General features: G+C 45.9%; 1 protein-coding gene across 1 annotated transcript; it reads right to left on the bottom strand.

Annotated features, from left to right (window-relative positions):
- LOC8078702 (protein terminal ear1) lies at positions 4,260-8,487 on the bottom strand. Its single transcript, XM_021457775.1, has 5 exons — positions 7,098-8,487; positions 6,505-6,999; positions 6,273-6,395; positions 5,105-5,246; positions 4,260-4,964 (listed from the first exon to the last, which is right to left on the bottom strand). Exons 1-5 carry the CDS (start codon positions 8,093-8,095, stop codon positions 4,617-4,619), a joined length of 2,106 nt encoding a protein of 701 aa, XP_021313450.1. The 5' UTR covers positions 8,096-8,487; the 3' UTR covers positions 4,260-4,616.

Raw genomic sequence — 17,924 nt, 5'->3', positions numbered from 1 at the left:
CAGTGGGCAAACTGGGCATCGATCCTCCAAACCATCTGCAGGTATGATCGATCAGCTGGCCTGGGTGTGATTATTACCTTAAACAAATCCATCCAGTGCCCATTTTGCTTGATCGATCGGATTCTCGTTCCACGCCTGCGTGTAATGCCGTACGATACACACACCGTATTCTATGCTAGCTTTGTTGTACTTGCAAGCACATGTAGTAGAATTATGTTGCTAGTACTAGTTGTTAACCTAGAGTAGGAGTATGTGTCGATTAGTCTAAGCGAGAGAGGCAGCCGGCCGGCCGGTCAAATGGAGCCCTACGACCGACGCGCATGCACCCACGCGGCTCGGTACCCGTTTCTATCGTTGTGACCCATATGCAATACGATGCACTCTCGTACGACTACCCTGGCCGTTGCATGCTGTCAGAGTGTGGCGTGGGGCCATGACCACGCCAGCAGCAGAATTGCTGGCCCGCTGGGCAGTGTCCTACGGCGGGGAGACGAGGTCCAAGTGTCCAACACATGAAATATAGACAAGTACACATCACCAGATTGCTATTGGTTACGTGCATCTACCAATAAATGGAGCTGAAGATGCATTGCATAATTGAAGCCGCAGGTGAGCACAAGCACTCACAAAACTGTGTGTATGTACGTGCTTCCCAACGTACGTTTTCTCATATATAATTCCAAGCTGGGGTGTTTTCCTGTTTGCTTGTACATTTTTTATTTCCTATTTGTGTGCCGCCGAGCACTCACAAAACTCATGCTCTAAACAAGATAGATCATGAACCGTTTCCAGCTGCCTACAAGTAAAAAGTACCAAAATATAAAACATGTTAATAATGTGACATTATCACAGATTTCTCAAATTATTGACTTGAAAAAACACATGCGTGCTAGGTAGCAATCATTTTTTAAGAGGTAGGAAGTTTTGCTACAGGTGAAATGCTAACCTCCGCAACAAGCCGATACCAAGGTCTTGTTTAGTTCGTGAATATTTTTAGCTTTAGCTATAGGGTAGCACTTTCGTTTATATTTAACAATTAATCTTCCAATTAGGGATTAACTAGTACTCCTTCTGTTCCAAATTATAAGTCATTTTAAAAATTTTGGAGGGTCAAAGCATTTTCGAGTTTGACAAAAAAAATATAGAGATAAATATAAAGATTTATGTCATAAAATAAGTACACTATGAAAATATAAGTAACAAAGAATCTAATGATACTTGGTTGGTACCAAAAATGTTATTATTTTGCTATATAAATTTGGTCAAACTTAAAAAACTTTGACTCTCCAAGATTCTTGGAATGACTTATAATTTGATACGGAGGGATTAGGTTCAAAAGATTTATCTCGCAGATTATAGGCAAATTGTGCAATTAGTTTTTATTTTCATCTATATATTTAATGCTCTATACATCCGTCGATCTAAAAAATCGATGTGATAGAAAATCTTAAAATTTTTTTGAAGACTAAACCATGCCTAAGAAACAAACAACTTGGCGATGAGTTAAATTCCCACTGGACTCTTGAACATTATCGAATTCCAGGCTGGGCCAAAGTAAACACATGGCCATAGGTTCTTTCCTCTAAAGTTTGTCAGCCATCTCTTTTTCCTACTGAGCGCCCAATAAGGAATCCAGTCATATCAGCACAAGTTGACAGTCAGTCAATTCAACTACCTGATGCACCGTAATCAGGTCAAAAACAAAATGGAGTGTAGCACGGTATAATACTGCGGCACAGTTTGTGGTCAACCATAATATTCCGCGTGAAATAGATGCAATGTATATATATATATATATATATATATATATATATATATATATATATATATATATATATATATATATATATATATATATACACACACACACACACGATTTCGCTGGAGGTGATCTTAACTATAACGACTGTTGTATATAATATCGATTGTTGAGGTCTTTTAAAAACACGTTGTATGTATTATTAAACTCTTTTTTAATATAATCATACGCAAATTTTTTGCGTATTAGAGAAAGACTGTTGTAGCATCATTAGCATGGAACTTCGACATTGTTTTAGTTACCTTTTCAAAGATGTTCAATATCGTAGCCATGCACGTTTGCTAAACTACGGCCATGCTTTGTTATTACCCCTGCCATCTAAATTTTAAGTTATTTTACCTTTTATAAACGTATGACAAAAACTATGTACCTAAAGTCCTAAACATAACATATATCTAAATTAATTGTATAAAGCAATATACCTAGAAAGGGTAGAACGACCAATAATTTCAAATGGGGAGTGGTTTCTGAATAATGTAACTCCCAGTCCGCCTAAAAATGATACGATTTTAAAATGTGTTTAGTTTCACACCAAAAGAAAATATTTTAAAGTATATTTCGATTATCTATGAGTCATGGCTAGGTAGGATTAAAAATTAGCTCGCTAAAATTTAACTGAGACTAAAGTTTTATGTCATGTCCGGATCACCAACTTAATGAAAAAACTTTCTTTTCAGCCGTAATTTTTCTGACAGCCAGCAGTGTTTTTCTCACACAATAAATCAGCTAACAGTAATTTAGGGGGTGCTTGGGACTGCTCCACAAACTCCACCATGGAGCAGCTCCACTAAAAACTGGAGTTTGTGGAGTACCTCTTTAGGTGCTCTCACAACTCCACCTTTTTTTCTCGAACTGAGTGTGTGGAGCTAAAACCGTTTGGCTGAAAAACGTAGAGCGGAGCTGAAAAACATAGAGCGGAGCAGTCCCAAACACTCTCTTAAGCTTTAACTTTTCAGACCAGCGAACAATCCGGAATCATGACAATCAGTAGTCTGCATGTTTGGATGCCCTGTACTACTATCTTGTCCGTCCAAGTGATGAGTGATCCAAAAAAAACCTTAGCTATGTGTCCATGTCATGACCCTTTTTTTCCCCATAGTTTTCCAAACTTATAGCTATATTTAGTTCGTTATTACGATTTTAAATTAAAGTTAGTTGTCAAAGTTAATCGTCGAATAAACAGGGCCTCACGTGTAGAGTCTAGACAAGGTTCAACAGTATATGGGGCATGCATGTTTTAAGATCTATTGTTTGGATAGGCAGTTTCCTTTTGATAAAATTTGATTATTTCTGGATGAAGGAAGCATTTAAGGTTTGTTTGCATTCTCTATTTGTTCTTTTGAATTTATTAACACTAATTTTTAATCATAAAATATTATTTTTATCTCACAATAAATCAACATCATTGACGTACACAAGGTGTTAATTCTAATTTGTAGAACTCGGTTCAAAGATACGGATAAGTTCAGCTCTCGTCATATATAGGAATAATATAAAACAATGAAAAAACTTGATATTTTTATGCAGCATTAAATTAAGAGCGTCGAAAAATAATCTAATATGATGAAAATGATCTGTTAAAACATAAGAAAGAATTTTTTTTACATCAAATCTTACGACACATGCATGAAACATTAAATATAGACAAAAACACTAATTACATAGTTTGTCTTTAATTTGACAAATCTTTTAAACCTAATTAAGGGGTGTTTGGTTGGGATGTTAAAGTTTGACACGTACTGTAGCATTTTCGTCTTATTTAGTAATTAGTGTCAAACATGAATCAATTATTAAAAAAAATTGATCTCACAAATTACTCTTTAACTATATTTTTAATTTTATAAATGATGTATATTTAATACTCGGTGCATGTGTCTAAGGGGATGTTTGGTTGGTATTCATAGTTTACCACAACTAACTTTACTAACTTTAGGCAAGTGTGGCAAACCACAAAAAGTGTGGCTAGCAAATTGATTACCACACTTTGCCATGACTAAAGAAATCTTACCACACTTTTTAACTCTATGATATGAGGAGTCTAAAAAAATCATGCTTAAACTTAGTTGTCAAACAAACACTTACCGACTTAGTCAAACTTGACTAAGATAAAGTGCGACAAACTATGACTAGCAAACAAACAGCTACAACCGTGGCCTGCAATAATATACGATGTGATGGAAGTTACCAAACGGGGCCTGCAATAGTCTGCAAAGATAGGATGCAGATACAACCGTGTAGTGGTAGAGAAAGATCTGTTGGTTCGAATCCATCGACGAGATCCGACGAAATCTAGCAGCTCATGATGATATCAGATCTGACTGAGGCTCTCTCGGAATATGCAGTTTGGTAAAGCTGTACTAATAACAATCTTTATTTTAATGTAATAAATAAAGAAGTAAAGAACGAACGCATGACGAACGACGAATTGATAGCCCAATCCTAGCAAAAGCCTAAGCTAGCTATATAGCTCCAAGTTTCATTTCAAAGAACTAGTAGCAGGAAACTTCAAACCAAAAACCAAAAGAACACGACTCCACACCTGCTGGGTGCAGCGTCTACGAACCAACGAACAACACCCCCAAAATGTTTCTCCAAAAGTCAAGTCTTTTCTATGTTCTTCATGTGCCATAAATGAATTGCCACACCACACTGCACTTGCTGCGCCTGCGCGTGCAGGAGCTACGGATCAGTGCAAAGCTTTGCCGGCGTCGTCAATGCCTCCACGCTTCTCGAAAGCAACGCAACGCCGGCCGATCGCCCGCTGAGCTAGGCCGCGCCCGCCTAGGAACGGAGCCAGCTAGTCGGCGTAGCCTAGGCGCCGCAGCTCGCCGGCGAGCCTGATGTCTTCGTCGTTGTCGTCGTCGTCGGCGTGTTCGGACAGCGCGTGGGTGGACGTGGTGGTCGACGACGCGCCGTCCGCGGACGACGACGGCGCCGGCATCAGCTCCTGCCCAAGCAGGTCCACGCTGGCCGCCCGGCTCTTGGGAGGCGACGACGCGCCGGACGCGGGCGACCGGCCCACGATGGGCACCGGTTCCGTGAGCTCCTTGCCGTCGCGCGCCGGCGAGAACGCCACGGGCAGGTACTCGTCGCTGTCGCACGGGAACTTGGAGTTCTTGAAGTGCTCCTTCAGCGCGTCCAGGCCCTGCGCCGCGCAAAGGCCACACAACGTGAGCGTGGCGGAAGCCACACATTTGTAACATTAACATGTGAGCCAAGTACGTAGTAGTAAATATCTTTGGTGGCCTAGTAGGACTAGAAGGGCAGGTGAAATGCAGTAGGTACTTGTACGCGCGCGTATGTGACTTGGCAGATCTTGCGCGAGTTGTACACCTCCCATGGCTGCTTGTGGAACGCCTTGTACAGCCGCACGGCGGCCTCCGGCGAGGTCAGGTTGACGAAGCCGTAGCCCACATTGCACTTGTTGCTGCAATTTTTAGTTTTTTATTTTTTACATTTTTGCATAAGAAGAAACCCAGTGTCAGGCAAAGCACGACAAATTTCTCATTTCATGCTAGAGCAAGAAATTCAGAATGGTATGGCATGGATGAACAACACCTAGAGACTTTTAGAGCAACAATAACAAAAAAAAAAAAGCTTTGGCATGATGCTGCAGCTGCTTTACATGGAGTATACTTTTGACAGCCACTAATGTCTTCTCGTCATTGGGCATTGATAGGTCTTTTCTCAACTTGCTTCGTGCTAGAGAAAAGCTGCTGGTATATAGGAGTATAAAGCAAGTGCTTCACTTGAAAGAATATCCTGGTTGCATGTATAAACTTTTATCCAAAGCTCAATTTTTTTTCTCTTTAGAATGAAAGTGTTGACCTTTTTCCTTTTCATATACTGATGCAACTGTTCTTTTTTGTTCACAACTCCATTCCATAGCTGCTGGTGTCTGTCTCTACTACACTACACCTCCCACCGGACGGTGCCGCTCCTTTTGTATGTGTTGGCCTTGTTATGGAAGGGCACGACTGTGCAAAGCTAGAAAGGCAGGCAGGGAGGCGATCACAGGGGCGGCAGCAGCGGCGAGAAAGGAAGGCAGGAGGCCCCCTCGGCATCGGCATCGGCAGCAGCAGCCAACACCAGCACCCAGCAGATGCGCGCGCGCATGCAACCAAAGAAACCATGGGGGCATCAAAACGAGAAGGATCTGGCGCGGTCTCCCTTGGGCCGCTGCCAAATTTATTTCCATTTGGGCTAGTAACGCCATAGCCATCTGCTACACTGTACTCTACCCACCCAAAGATAAGATACCTCGATCCAGAAGCTCACGCTTCCACCCCCCACATTTCCCATTCCAACCATTTTCAAGGCACCAAATTCCCAGAAAAAAACAACCGAATTCAGGCTGCCAAGCGTGTGTTCTTGCATCGGGCACCATAAAATATAAGTTAATGCAAACTGCTAATTGCAAAATTGTGTGCGAGGGGAGCCGGGCGCAACTCACTTGAAATCTATGGGGAGGTAGACGAAATCGTAGGAGGAGAAGGGCTGCGCCTCGCCGCTCGCCGCGATCCACTCGTTGGATTGGATGCAGTGGTTGTCCAGCATGTTGAGGAGCAGCTTCTGGCTGCGACCCCAACGGCCTCGAGCGTCAGCAGAATCGCAATTCTGGGCGTGCGCCGCCCATGAAATATAGCATTATATTGTTGCAACAATGTGGAGATTGGCAGGGATACCTGTACTTGTTGGGTATGTTCCTGATCATGACGGTGGTCCTCGTGTCCCTCTCCGAAGCCGGCGACGACTGCGTGTCGGCGTCGCCGGCGGACTCGGGATCCTTGAACAGGAAGCGCGCCTCCCAGCCGCTCTTTCGTCCTTTCCAGTTCCCGCCGCCACCGCCAGCACCACCGCCGCCGCTGCTCCCGGCACCTTTCTGGGCTTGCTTCCCGGACGCTGTCGGGGTCGACGAGGACGCCGGCGCCGACGCCGACGACGCCACGTTCTTGCCGCCCTTGCTCTTGCGCTCTTGTCTCGTGCCGGCATTGCCTCCCTTGGCCTGATCGCTCGGCCTCCTCAGAAGCACCACTCCTTCCCTGGCCCTTACGGAGACGGACGACGACGAGGAGGATGCCGGCGGCTGAGACGACGTCGTCTGGGCCGGTCGCCACGTCGCTTGTTGAAGCCTCGGTGGAGTCGGCGCGGTGGGCCGGTGGTGGGGCGCGTACCCGCGCCTAGGACCGACAGGCACACGGCAAAAATTCAGCCGCCCACAGGGTGATGGGAAGGCTAGCTGACTGAACTGAAAATTGGGGTGTTGGTGTTGTGTTACCTGCGGGGCCCGGGGCCGGAAGGGCGCGTGAACTCGATGACGAGGCGGCGGCCGAAGAGCTCCTGGCCGTTGAGCTCGGCGAGCGCGCGCGCGGCGTCGCGGGTGTCGAAGAAGTCGATGAACTTGTGGCTGGGCCGGTGCGCCGACTCCCTCACATCCTTCAAGTCCCCTGCGAAGACGAGAGGACGGGCCAATACAATTGCTGCGGGAAACACAAGAAACGAGCGTGGGAAAACGAAATGCCTGGTTGGTCGGCTCGGTCGGTGGCGCGTACCGAAGGCCTGGAAGACTTGGCGGAGGTCAGCGACCGAGACGCCGGGCAGGGGGCTCAGGACCACCAGGGAGCCGCGGTTCTCGCCGTCGTCGGCGCCGGGGGCGAAGTGGGCCCACACGACTTGCCCGAGGACGAGGCCGCGGCCGTCGTCGTTGGGGTGGGGCCAGTCCCAGGCCTGGGGCGCCGTCGGTGGTGCAGGAGCCCACGCCGGGGGCACGGCGGCCGCCGCGTAGAGCTGCCCGAGCCGGCTCTGCTGCCGCATGTGCTGCTCGCGGACGCAGGCCACGGCGAGCTCGGCGGCGCGGATGTCGAAGAAATGGACGGTGGCCACGCCCTCGGACGCCACCGCGCACGCGTCGGCCGAGCGGATCGCGCCGAACGGCGCCATCGCCTGCGCCACGTCGCGCTCCTGCGCGTGCGGCGGCACCAGGCACAGCACCACGACGCGGCTGGACGGGCCGTCGACCACCGGCGCCGTCGTGGGCAAGGTGTACCCCGGCTGCGGCGCCATGGGCATCGCCATCGGAGGCACAGGCTGCAACATGGCCATTTGCGGCGGCGGCGGCATGGCTGGATATGTGTGGGGGCAGTATAGCTGGTGCGGGAGCGGCTGTAGAGGGTAGGGGGCACAGACCGTAGGGTGGAACTCCTGAGCTGCGGCATCGAGAAGGTTACCCGGGGCTCCCGGGAACCCACCTATTCCACTCCCTCCCCCACCCTCCATGGCTAGCTAGAGCTGCAGAACAAAAGAAACCGAGGCGTCCAAGGGAGACGGCCGTCTAAAGATCTAGAACTTTCTGGTGATTCTTGATCATGCCTTCGATCAAGAACCAGGCGAGAATTGTACTTGGGGACCCCGTCTCTCTCTCTCTCTCCCGGCCCGTTCTCTCTCCTGCTTAGCTGTATACTCGGTGTGTGTGGAGTGAGAGCGGTGTGGTAGTACCGCACCACTGCTGCCAGAAACGAGGGAGAGAGAGGGGGCCGGAGAGAGGAGAGAGAGAGAGATTGGGAGCTCTTTTTATGGTAATTGTCGCGGGAAAAGAAAACCGGTGGGGTTTTATTTGGAGCTAGCTCTACAGGGACAAAGGGGAGAGAGACGAGACGAGAGGAAGGAGAAGGGAGAGGCCTGAGTGGAGAAGAGTCGAGGAGGAGGGAGCGAGGTGGAGGAAGGGCGGGCGGTACGGAGGAGGGAAGAGGAGAGACGAGAGAGGCCGTCGTGCGCTGGATTGTTTAGCTCCGGATCCTCTGCAACGACAGCACTTGTTGCTCTTGCACGAGTCATGCCCCGTGCGTACATGACAGGCCCCACGTCTGCCTCTTTGCTGGGGGAGATTTTTCCGGTGGATTTTGTGTGTTTGTTTTCGGAGTTAGCTTTAGCTTTTCGAGATGCCATACATTAACGTTCCGGCTACAAATCTATTACATTTTCATTATTTAGGGCATCTTGGAATATGGAAACAATCTTGTTCCTACAATTGTCTTACGAAATTTCTATAGAATTCTTATAACAATACAAAAATAATAATTGTATGCATACAAAAGCTCCGCTTTAACGAAGATAACTAATTGTTTTTATCTCGATGTGTCTTTACCCTACCCATTGGCATTGACTCTAACTCTGACTTCAAGGTATTGTCATGTTTCTAGTCTTTTTTTCCTTATTATTACTGTCTCGTGCAGTGGCGAAGCTAGAGCAAATTAGAGGGTGGTACACTTGCCTTGTAGGTGCATAGATTTGTATTATACGGGGTGCATATATGGTGAAATTTTACAAAAATCTATTGTTTTCATGAATTTTGGGTGGTGCATCTGCACCCACTGTCATCTACGTAGCTTCGCCCCTGATCTCGTGACTGCAATTTTAGCTGACGCCAAAAGTAGTTTTCAATTCTGTCTTAGTTTTTTTTTAAGAGAAGCCGACGGGTTAAATTGTCGGTCTATGTGTTAATAAAGAAGAAGTAAATAAATATAGACAAATATAAAAACAAAATTCTATGTACCAACACTACCGAAAATCAACATTTAATGATAACAGAGACAGATCTTCACAAACAAAGTTGTCAACTAAACCACAAACCACCCAGCCCAATGTAGCAACAACTACCAAGGGATTTCAAAAGCAATACCTCTATGAAGGAAAAACGATATCTGCAAACACCGTTAACGCCAACCAAAATATTGATAGAAAAGAGCCCATGGCATAGGCAGGAAAGGATAAGGGCACGTGACAATCGATCTTACTAAATTACGAACGTTCACCCATATCAAATTAAACGATCAATTTAAGGCATATTTTATTTAGAAAAAAATTCCACCTCTTTCTCTTTTTGGCAACCAGCCGCACATACGCAGCGCTTCTTCCACACTTCCACATTCATGCGCGCTTTTTAAAGATAACTGACGTCATAGAAAAAGAGAAATATATTTATTTTAAAATACTATAACTTCTGAACGGCGTATCGTATCTTTTTTTAATTTCGTCTGCACTGATTTGTTTACACGACGAGACAAAACAAAACTAGACCCTACTTGCACATGTTTCGAAGATTTATTTTTTCTGCTACTAATTTATGTATATTAACTTACATCATATAACTTATGCTTATAAAATATAACTTATGCGAAAAACTTAAAATCTTAGGAGTTATAAAACATCTTTTATGTATAAAAAGTCATTAAACACAAAGGAACGAATTAACTAACTTGTGCCAAAACTGCAAACACAGAAGTCATTAACAGACACATGAACGAACCAAATTCTAAAAACATAAAAATTATGAAACACAACTTATGTAAAGTTAGATATATAAGTTATATTTAAAACTTATAAGTTATATAACTTGACGAATGGCTTAGATGTAAAGTTAGGTGTATAAGTTATATTCAAAACTTAAATGTACAAATTAGTATCACAACATATTAGTAGAAATATGCTAAGTTATATGTTATAAGTTATTCTTATAAGTTATAGCCTATAAATTATATGTTATTCTATAATACACATAAATTACTAATAAAATAAAATTCTTCGAAACATATGTAAGTGGGATCTAGTTTTGTTCGTCTCGTCGCATAGAACATAGTGATGCAGACACAAATAAAAATAGATACACTATTCAGAAGTTATAATATTTTGAAATGAATGTTTTGCTTTTTTCAACATGACATCAGCGATGACGTCAACACAGGAGAGGGAGTTAGGCCTTGTTTAGATACATCCAAAAACCCAAAACTTTACAAGATTCCCCATCACATCGAATATTACGGCACATGCATGAAGTATTAAATATAAATAAAAATAAAAACTAATTACATAGTTTGTCTGTAAATCACGAGACGAATCTTTTAAGCCTAATTACTCCATGATTGAACAATGTTTGTCAAATAAAAACGAAAATGCTATAGTGTCAAAATTCAAAAAGTTTTTGGATCTAAACAAGCCCTTAAGCTCTATCATTTGTTGTCAGATGGTTCGCTGGAAAAAGGAAAGGAAGTGGAAACGGAAAAGGAAAGGAGAAGACATGGTCGGATCGTTCGCTGGGAAAGAAAGCTCTAAACGACCGAAAAAGTGGAATTAGGCATGACAATGCCTCCAACGAAATATACGATACCCACAAGCAACATCATTGTCAGCATGAGCAATCCGAGCAAGGATTTCTCCCAAAAGCTCTCACCCCAAACCAAAGCGCATAGCAAGTTTCCAACCGAAGTGAGTGAGCTTTATTAGCTTTAAAATCACTTTCCAAGTTTTTATCTAGTTTCTTAGCTCTCTTGTAGATTTAAATTCAAGATGACATTGATTCTTCTATTTTGTTCTATTGTTTAATTTTCCTATAATATTCTTTTGATTCATCATAATGCCTTCCGGAGCCATATGCAGGAGTCTGTATAGCTTTACGTAATCATGAGTTACCTTAGTAGACAGACTATATAATGAGTTGTCCATTTGGTTGTCGCATGTCGCTGTTTCTTATTTGAGCATAGGCTTTGTTTAGATCTAAAAGTTTTTAAAATTTTAACACTGCAGCACTTTTATTTATATTTGATAATTATTGTTGGACTAGGCTTAAAAAATTCGGCTCGTAAATTACAGACAAACTGTGTAATTAGTTTTTTATCTGTATTTAATGCTCCATGCATGTATCGCAAGAATCGATGTGATGAGAAATCTTGAAAAAAATTTAGATTTTTGGATAACTAAACAAGACCTCAAGGAACGTTATGAGTTGCATGACATTCTTAACTCATGCCACAACTTCCTTCTCTCACCTCACTATGTCCCCACATCATCAAAATTTATATGACTTTGCATTAGAAAATCTATAAGATAATTGACGTGTAGCGATATATTTGGCCCTAGCTAAGTCGCAATGGGAGAATCTAGAGATGTTCAAAACCAGTTTCTCATCGTTTCCAGCGTTCACTAATTTTGGTCATTAAGCTGACACTGCTTATAATCCTGTTCTCATCATGTCGTTGGCCATTGCAAGTGTTTAGTATACTTGATGGCATCATCCAATTGAAATAAATTTAAGCAAGTTTTGAAATGGATTAGTCCCTATTGTCGGATCTGTCTAATTTTTGTTGTTCATTGGATCTTGTCTAGATAGTTGTGCAAGCAATCAACACCACAAAGATAGAACTTAGGCTCAACCATAGCTATATGTAAGAAACATGCCTCCATGTGCCTTGGACAACATCATCGGCCATAATTGCGAACACAAGGTTGATATGTGCCCTTGTAGTTCGATTTGTGATGAATGATTGTTAACATGATCTACATCCTAGGTTGAGTTGGTGACTAACCATTGGCGTGAGTTGGGTCGTGCAACATGTCGCTTGGCTTGTGGTGCCGATGGACCTGAGCGTGAAGGGCGGATGTGAGGCTTAGACTGAGGGACCAGGAGCCCTGGTGACCAGCCGTGGTGGCTGACATTTGGGACGTCGACGAGCACAAGTGTACATGGGAGTGACCGTGTTGACCAAGTCAAGACGGCGGACATGCGAGTCGAGCGAGGCTCAGGAGGACTTGGCGGGCCAGCCGATCGAGGACGGTGGTGACATGTGTCAAGTGGCGGGGGAAACATATGGAGTATGCTACAAGCGGCGGGTTCCGCTGGTTTGGGCCTCAAAACCTGGGCGGAGGTTCCGAGGAGGAACGGACGACACGTGGCGGCATCGAGGAGGTTACGTCGAAGTAAAGCTACCTCATGATGGATGTGGTGGCCGTCGGATATGGGTTATGTCGAGTTGGACTAGAATGCCCCTATGACCAACTAGTCTGCTCTAAATATCCAAGGACAAATGGAGAATGTGTAATAGGCCTGTAAATAAGAGATGGCAGCCCCTAACCCATCTTACCTCCTCCATTTTCACACTACACGGTACTGTAGCGGACAATATGAGGTACTGTATCGGACTGTGTGAGGTACTATAGCAGACAATTCGCCACCTCCAGTTTTGTGTAGTTCGATCCGTTTCTTTGAGAGTTTGTTTCCATCGGTGCTTGAGTACTTTTAGGTGTGCCTAAGACTTCACGTGTGGTATCTTGCTAGCAGTTAGCACGTATATCTCACGTCTTTGATGAGTGTTTGTTTTGGGTTGTATGTAAGCCAAGGACTAAAAGTTTTGAAAGATTTTTGGGGCTTCAATTCACCCATCTGTAGTCATCGTTTTTGGTCCTTCAATAATAAATCAAAAAAGAACTAAACATATAAGCATACAAACGAATGTCATCCATCTATTGCAAAGGCCGAGACAAATCCTAAGTACAACATTATTTACCTCAATAAAGTAAAAGAGAACGAAGTAGAAGCAAACAAACCAGCATTTGTAAAGATCGAATGAAACCCTAACATCATCGAAATATGACATATTACGGGCAGTGGGATTGATTTCACCTTGAGGTTATCATCGGAGCAAATTAAAGCACGTGCGCAACATGGAGAAGAAGACGACCCGACAGTGAAGAGGAAACAGATCTGGATGGACATGAAGCACATCCGGTTGGTACCAACACCACGCGCAACATTTGAGCCGATGAAGATGAAAGAAGAAGAATACCGCCTCCACAAAGTCTGGTGGGAGACGGAGTGGTGCCGCGTCCAAACAGATCTGAGGCTGGGAAACATAGATGAAATCCTCTTCGGAAGGACACTAAGCGATGGATACCCCCTCGCAAACACCGCCCGTTGCTCATGGTTTGCAGTGAATAGAGAAGAACGAAGGAGAGGAAGGAAAGCATGGTAGTAGGAGGCGCCGCTTATAAGGCATTGTTTAGTTGCTATTGTTTTTTTAACACGTATCACATCGAATGTTTAGACATACGCATTAAGTATTAAATATAGATTATTTACAAAACTAAAAATACAGCTAAAGAATAATTTATAAGCCAAACTTTTAAGCCAATTAATTTATACTTAGATATTTTATTAAATAAAATAAAAATACTACAGTACTTACTCAACTTTAACGCCTCAACCAACCTATGTAAGGCCTTGTTTACTTCCCTGAAAATTTTGCAAAATTTTTCACATTTCCCGTCACATCGAATCTTTAGATGCATGCATGAAGTATTAAATATAGACGAAAATAAAAACTAATTGCACAGTTTGGTCGAAATTGACGAGACGAATCTTTTGAGCCTAGTTAGTCTATAATTGGACAATATTTGTCAAATACAAACGAAAATGCTACAGTGTCCATTTCCCAAAATTTTTCGGAACTAAACAAGGCCTAAAAGCGGTGGATTTCGCGAGTGGAAGGAGCGCGCAGAGATTTCCACATTTCCGCGTGAGCCTCCGTCGCCTGAAATCGCCCCTAAATCGCGTGCGTGACAGGAGAAATGAGTTTTGTTTTCGAGACGCAGCTGGGGTAGTTTGTTTGGCACCGGGCTGTACGGATGCTTTGACGAGCCCATGATATCAGGCCGCCGGGCCACATATCGAACACGCCCAAAAAGGCAGCATGGAGGCTCTCCGCCGGCGCGAAGGGCAGGCTCCCTGCTCTCCAACGGTGGTATGGGTTCGTGCGGTGCAGGTGGGTCCCAGCGTAAGCGGATGTCCGGTCTTATCGAGGTGTATATATCGTGTGATAAATTTTAGCCACAGTAATAAGTATCCTTATCGCCGCAGCCTGACACCTGTATTGTCATTCCACGGCAGGACTTTTCATTTCACCTCCTGTTGCCTTTCTCCTCACAATTGATCAATCCATCCGTCTTCTCTTCACAATCACATGGATCATGGCGACATGGAGAAAAACAATTGACGCCACTGTTGGTCTGTGTTCTGCCGCTGCCGCTGCTGTAGCAGGTGAAGGAGCCATCTGCAGGTTGGGGGGTTTGCAGCAAACCGCAGTCCGCTCCGTCCACCGGACAGCCCGAGATGGCGCGGACCAGGCCAGAGACCACAAGGGAGGGATTCCACGGGAATTTTTCGGATGGGCGTCGCCGTTCGTTCGCAGAGGGCGCAACGCAGCATGCTCACCCTGGCAAAGCTCACTCAGGTCTTTACATAATCTCGCTTAGCGGCCGTCCGTGTTTTGATCTTCCACGTGAAGCATGCAGAATTTTCAGGCCTTTTTAGAGAGAAAAGAGGGACTGCAGGGCAGTTGGGCATGTCTTGGACGTCAGCTGCTGCTAAACGATATGGACTGACTGTCAGGATGGGCAGAAGGAAAAGCCTCTCCATAGATTAGATGGGCTTTAGCCCAATTGTACAGGACACCCTGCGATTTTCCTGCTAGTACTACTCATCAGGGAATAGATATTGGGCCCGCGTGTGCATGCATATATATATGGCTCGATGCAAGCAAAAAAACCTGGCGGACTGACACGTTCGGCTCCTATTCGTAGCTATATATGGCTCGGAAAAATAGTAGTGGTACCAGGTGGGGGGGCACTGTCGTATTCGTCTGTACTATAGAACAGTAGAAGTACGCCCTGGCAGCAGCTACTACGCTAGCTGTCTCTCTCATACAGTATATATGTGGTCTGATGGACGTGGTGATGTTACTGTGCTGGCGGCCGGCGAACAGAGCCGGCGTAGGAGTACAGTAAAAGAAGGCCATTACAGTCACTATTACTGCTATTTGCTATGCGGCCATACCCTGAGCCCTGAGCGCCGCGGCTACTGCTGCCAGCAGCCACGCCACAGCGTGCAGCATCAGTGCGTATACTCCTACTGTGCAGGCCACCAACGCTCAATGGCCGGCTCGCCGCCTCGTCTCATGCAGAGATGCATGAGCACGTCCACGCGGCCGGGCCGGAGCCGACCCCGTCGCCTGTTGCGCGGACCAGTGGTTCCTTTTGGTTTTGTCAGCGCGACAGTGCCCGGCCCGGCGGCCGGCGGCGAACGGGCCAGGGCGAGTGGTTGCTGCACGAGGACGGAGACGGACGGGGGGCCCTGCTGCACCACGCGGCCGTTGCACCGCGAAACGGCACCGCGGGGGCGAGGACGGATACGGGTACGCGCCCCCCAGTTGCTCCGGACGGTGGGGATGGATTGATGGATCGTGCGGCAGGAGCCAAGTCCAGGCTTCATTTATGTGCACGGGGACAAAAGGGCCCTGCACTGCACGCTGCGCCGTAGGCTGTTCATCACGTACTCCTACCCTACACGTAGCGTACGCGCAGTGCTCTGCCTGTATGGCGGAGAGCGAGCCCTGCCGCTAGCTAGGCCGGCAAGGATTACTACTAGTAGTTACAGTACGTAGGCTGTGATTGTGTGGACACTCCTTCGCCTAGCATTAGCAAGCAATACAGTACTACATGGCTTGCAGTTTGCAGTACCGGTGCAGCAGCAGATGGAGCAGCTCTCGCTCCACCGAGAACTCGGTTGCTAATCACAGGAGTGCTACACGTGGGCCGTGGGTGGGGGACCGTGATGGTCGGATCGCTTTGTGGTTGTGGTCTCAGTCGGCCAGGGTTTTGACCAGGAGAGACATGGCACGGGCTACACCGTGTGTGTGTGTGCGCGCGCATGCGGGCGTGCTTGGAAGGAATCGATCGAAATCGCTCTCGTTTTGGCACTGCACGCCCGGTTCTTGACCGGTGGGCAACTTGAAGCTCCCAAGTCCCATGGCATGCGTGGGCCGCGCGGTCCCTCCCAGAGGTCGTCTCGAGACTCCTGGTTCTACCAGCTTTCGGGTTTTGAGCTCCTGCCGAGGGCTTTAGGCCTGGTTCAGTTTGCAAAAATTTTTGGCTTTGGCTACCGTAGTATTTTCGTTTGTTTGTAGCAAATATTGTCCAATCATAGACTAACTAGAGTCAAAAGATTCTTCTCGCGATTTACAGATAAACTGTGTAATTAGTTTTTATTTTTATCTATATTTAATATTTCATGCATTTGTTGTAAGATTCGATGTGACGGAGAATCTTTAAAATTTTTGGTAGTTTTTGGAACTAAGGCCTTGTTTAGTTCCCAAAATTTTTCAAGATTCATCGTCGCATCGAATTTTGCGGCACATGCATGAAGCATTAAATATAGACGAAAACAAAAACTAATTATACAGTTTACCTGTAAATCGCGAGACAAATCTTTTGATACTAGTTAGTCTATGATTGGATAATATTTGACACAAACAAACGAAAGTGCTTTTTCTCAAACTAAACAAGACCTAAACAAGGCCTTATATATATGTTGTCAGCGGTCGCGTCTCCTGCACCAAAAGTGTCAGAGAATACTGCCCCCTTGAAAAGCCTTTGGTGATGATGAATCGGGACGCTTGTTAAGCATGCTTTAAGCTTCATCCTTAATGCGTCAAACAATTTTCCATTTTTCTCTGCTGATGATGACTGTTGAGAGCCGGCCGCAGCACATTCCCATTTCGCAGCCAGTTGCTCCCCAGAATGAGCGTGGACATCTCACCTCACCAAGATCGCGATTGAATTCGTTCGGCCCAGCCCAACCAGGCCCGTGTGCGTGGCCAGACATGGATGGAGTCACAGTCACGCACAGCGGCGGCACATGAATCCGTCTAGTCACGTCTGTTGGTACGGCGACTGCGCTGTAGTAGTAGGCTGCGTACTGTACAGCCGGGATGACGCACGGGAACGGGCACGGCCACGAGTTCCCACAGTGGCCACTACTGTGCCCATGGTGGCTCGAGATTGATGGCAAGAATATCCTTGGATTTATTTTTTTTTCTAAACAGGAGATTGTGCAGTGTGCGTGGCCGCGTGGTGGGTGTTTGGCGGGCGGCGGGAGCAATGCAAACAGGGTGGGGATTGGACGCGACCTTCTGCTCCCGTTCGTGGCTTCCTGCCGCCTCTGCTCCCTTGCCCATGCGGCTATGCCGAGCGCAGCAGGCAGTCCTGTTCTCATCGTTGGGCCGTGACTTCTACTCGGCGCAAGACGGTCATGCCCGGTCCATGAAAAAGCTTGCCTTCCGGCCCGATTGCAGATGCGAAAAGGAGGGGGTTCCACGCCAACCCAGGGCAACAGACCAAAATCTGCCCATCCGTGGACCGTCGTAGAACTATCCGGCCAGGTTTTAAGTTTCACCACAACCTAAACAAATAGATTTCATCACAAGAAACTTAACCAAGCACA

The sequence above is a fragment of the Sorghum bicolor genome, chromosome 3 (genome assembly GCF_000003195.3).
Source record: "Sorghum bicolor cultivar BTx623 chromosome 3, Sorghum_bicolor_NCBIv3, whole genome shotgun sequence".
NCBI classification, from domain to species: Eukaryota; Viridiplantae; Streptophyta; class Magnoliopsida; order Poales; family Poaceae; genus Sorghum; species Sorghum bicolor.
This window is presented reverse-complemented; position numbering and strand designations above follow the sequence as displayed.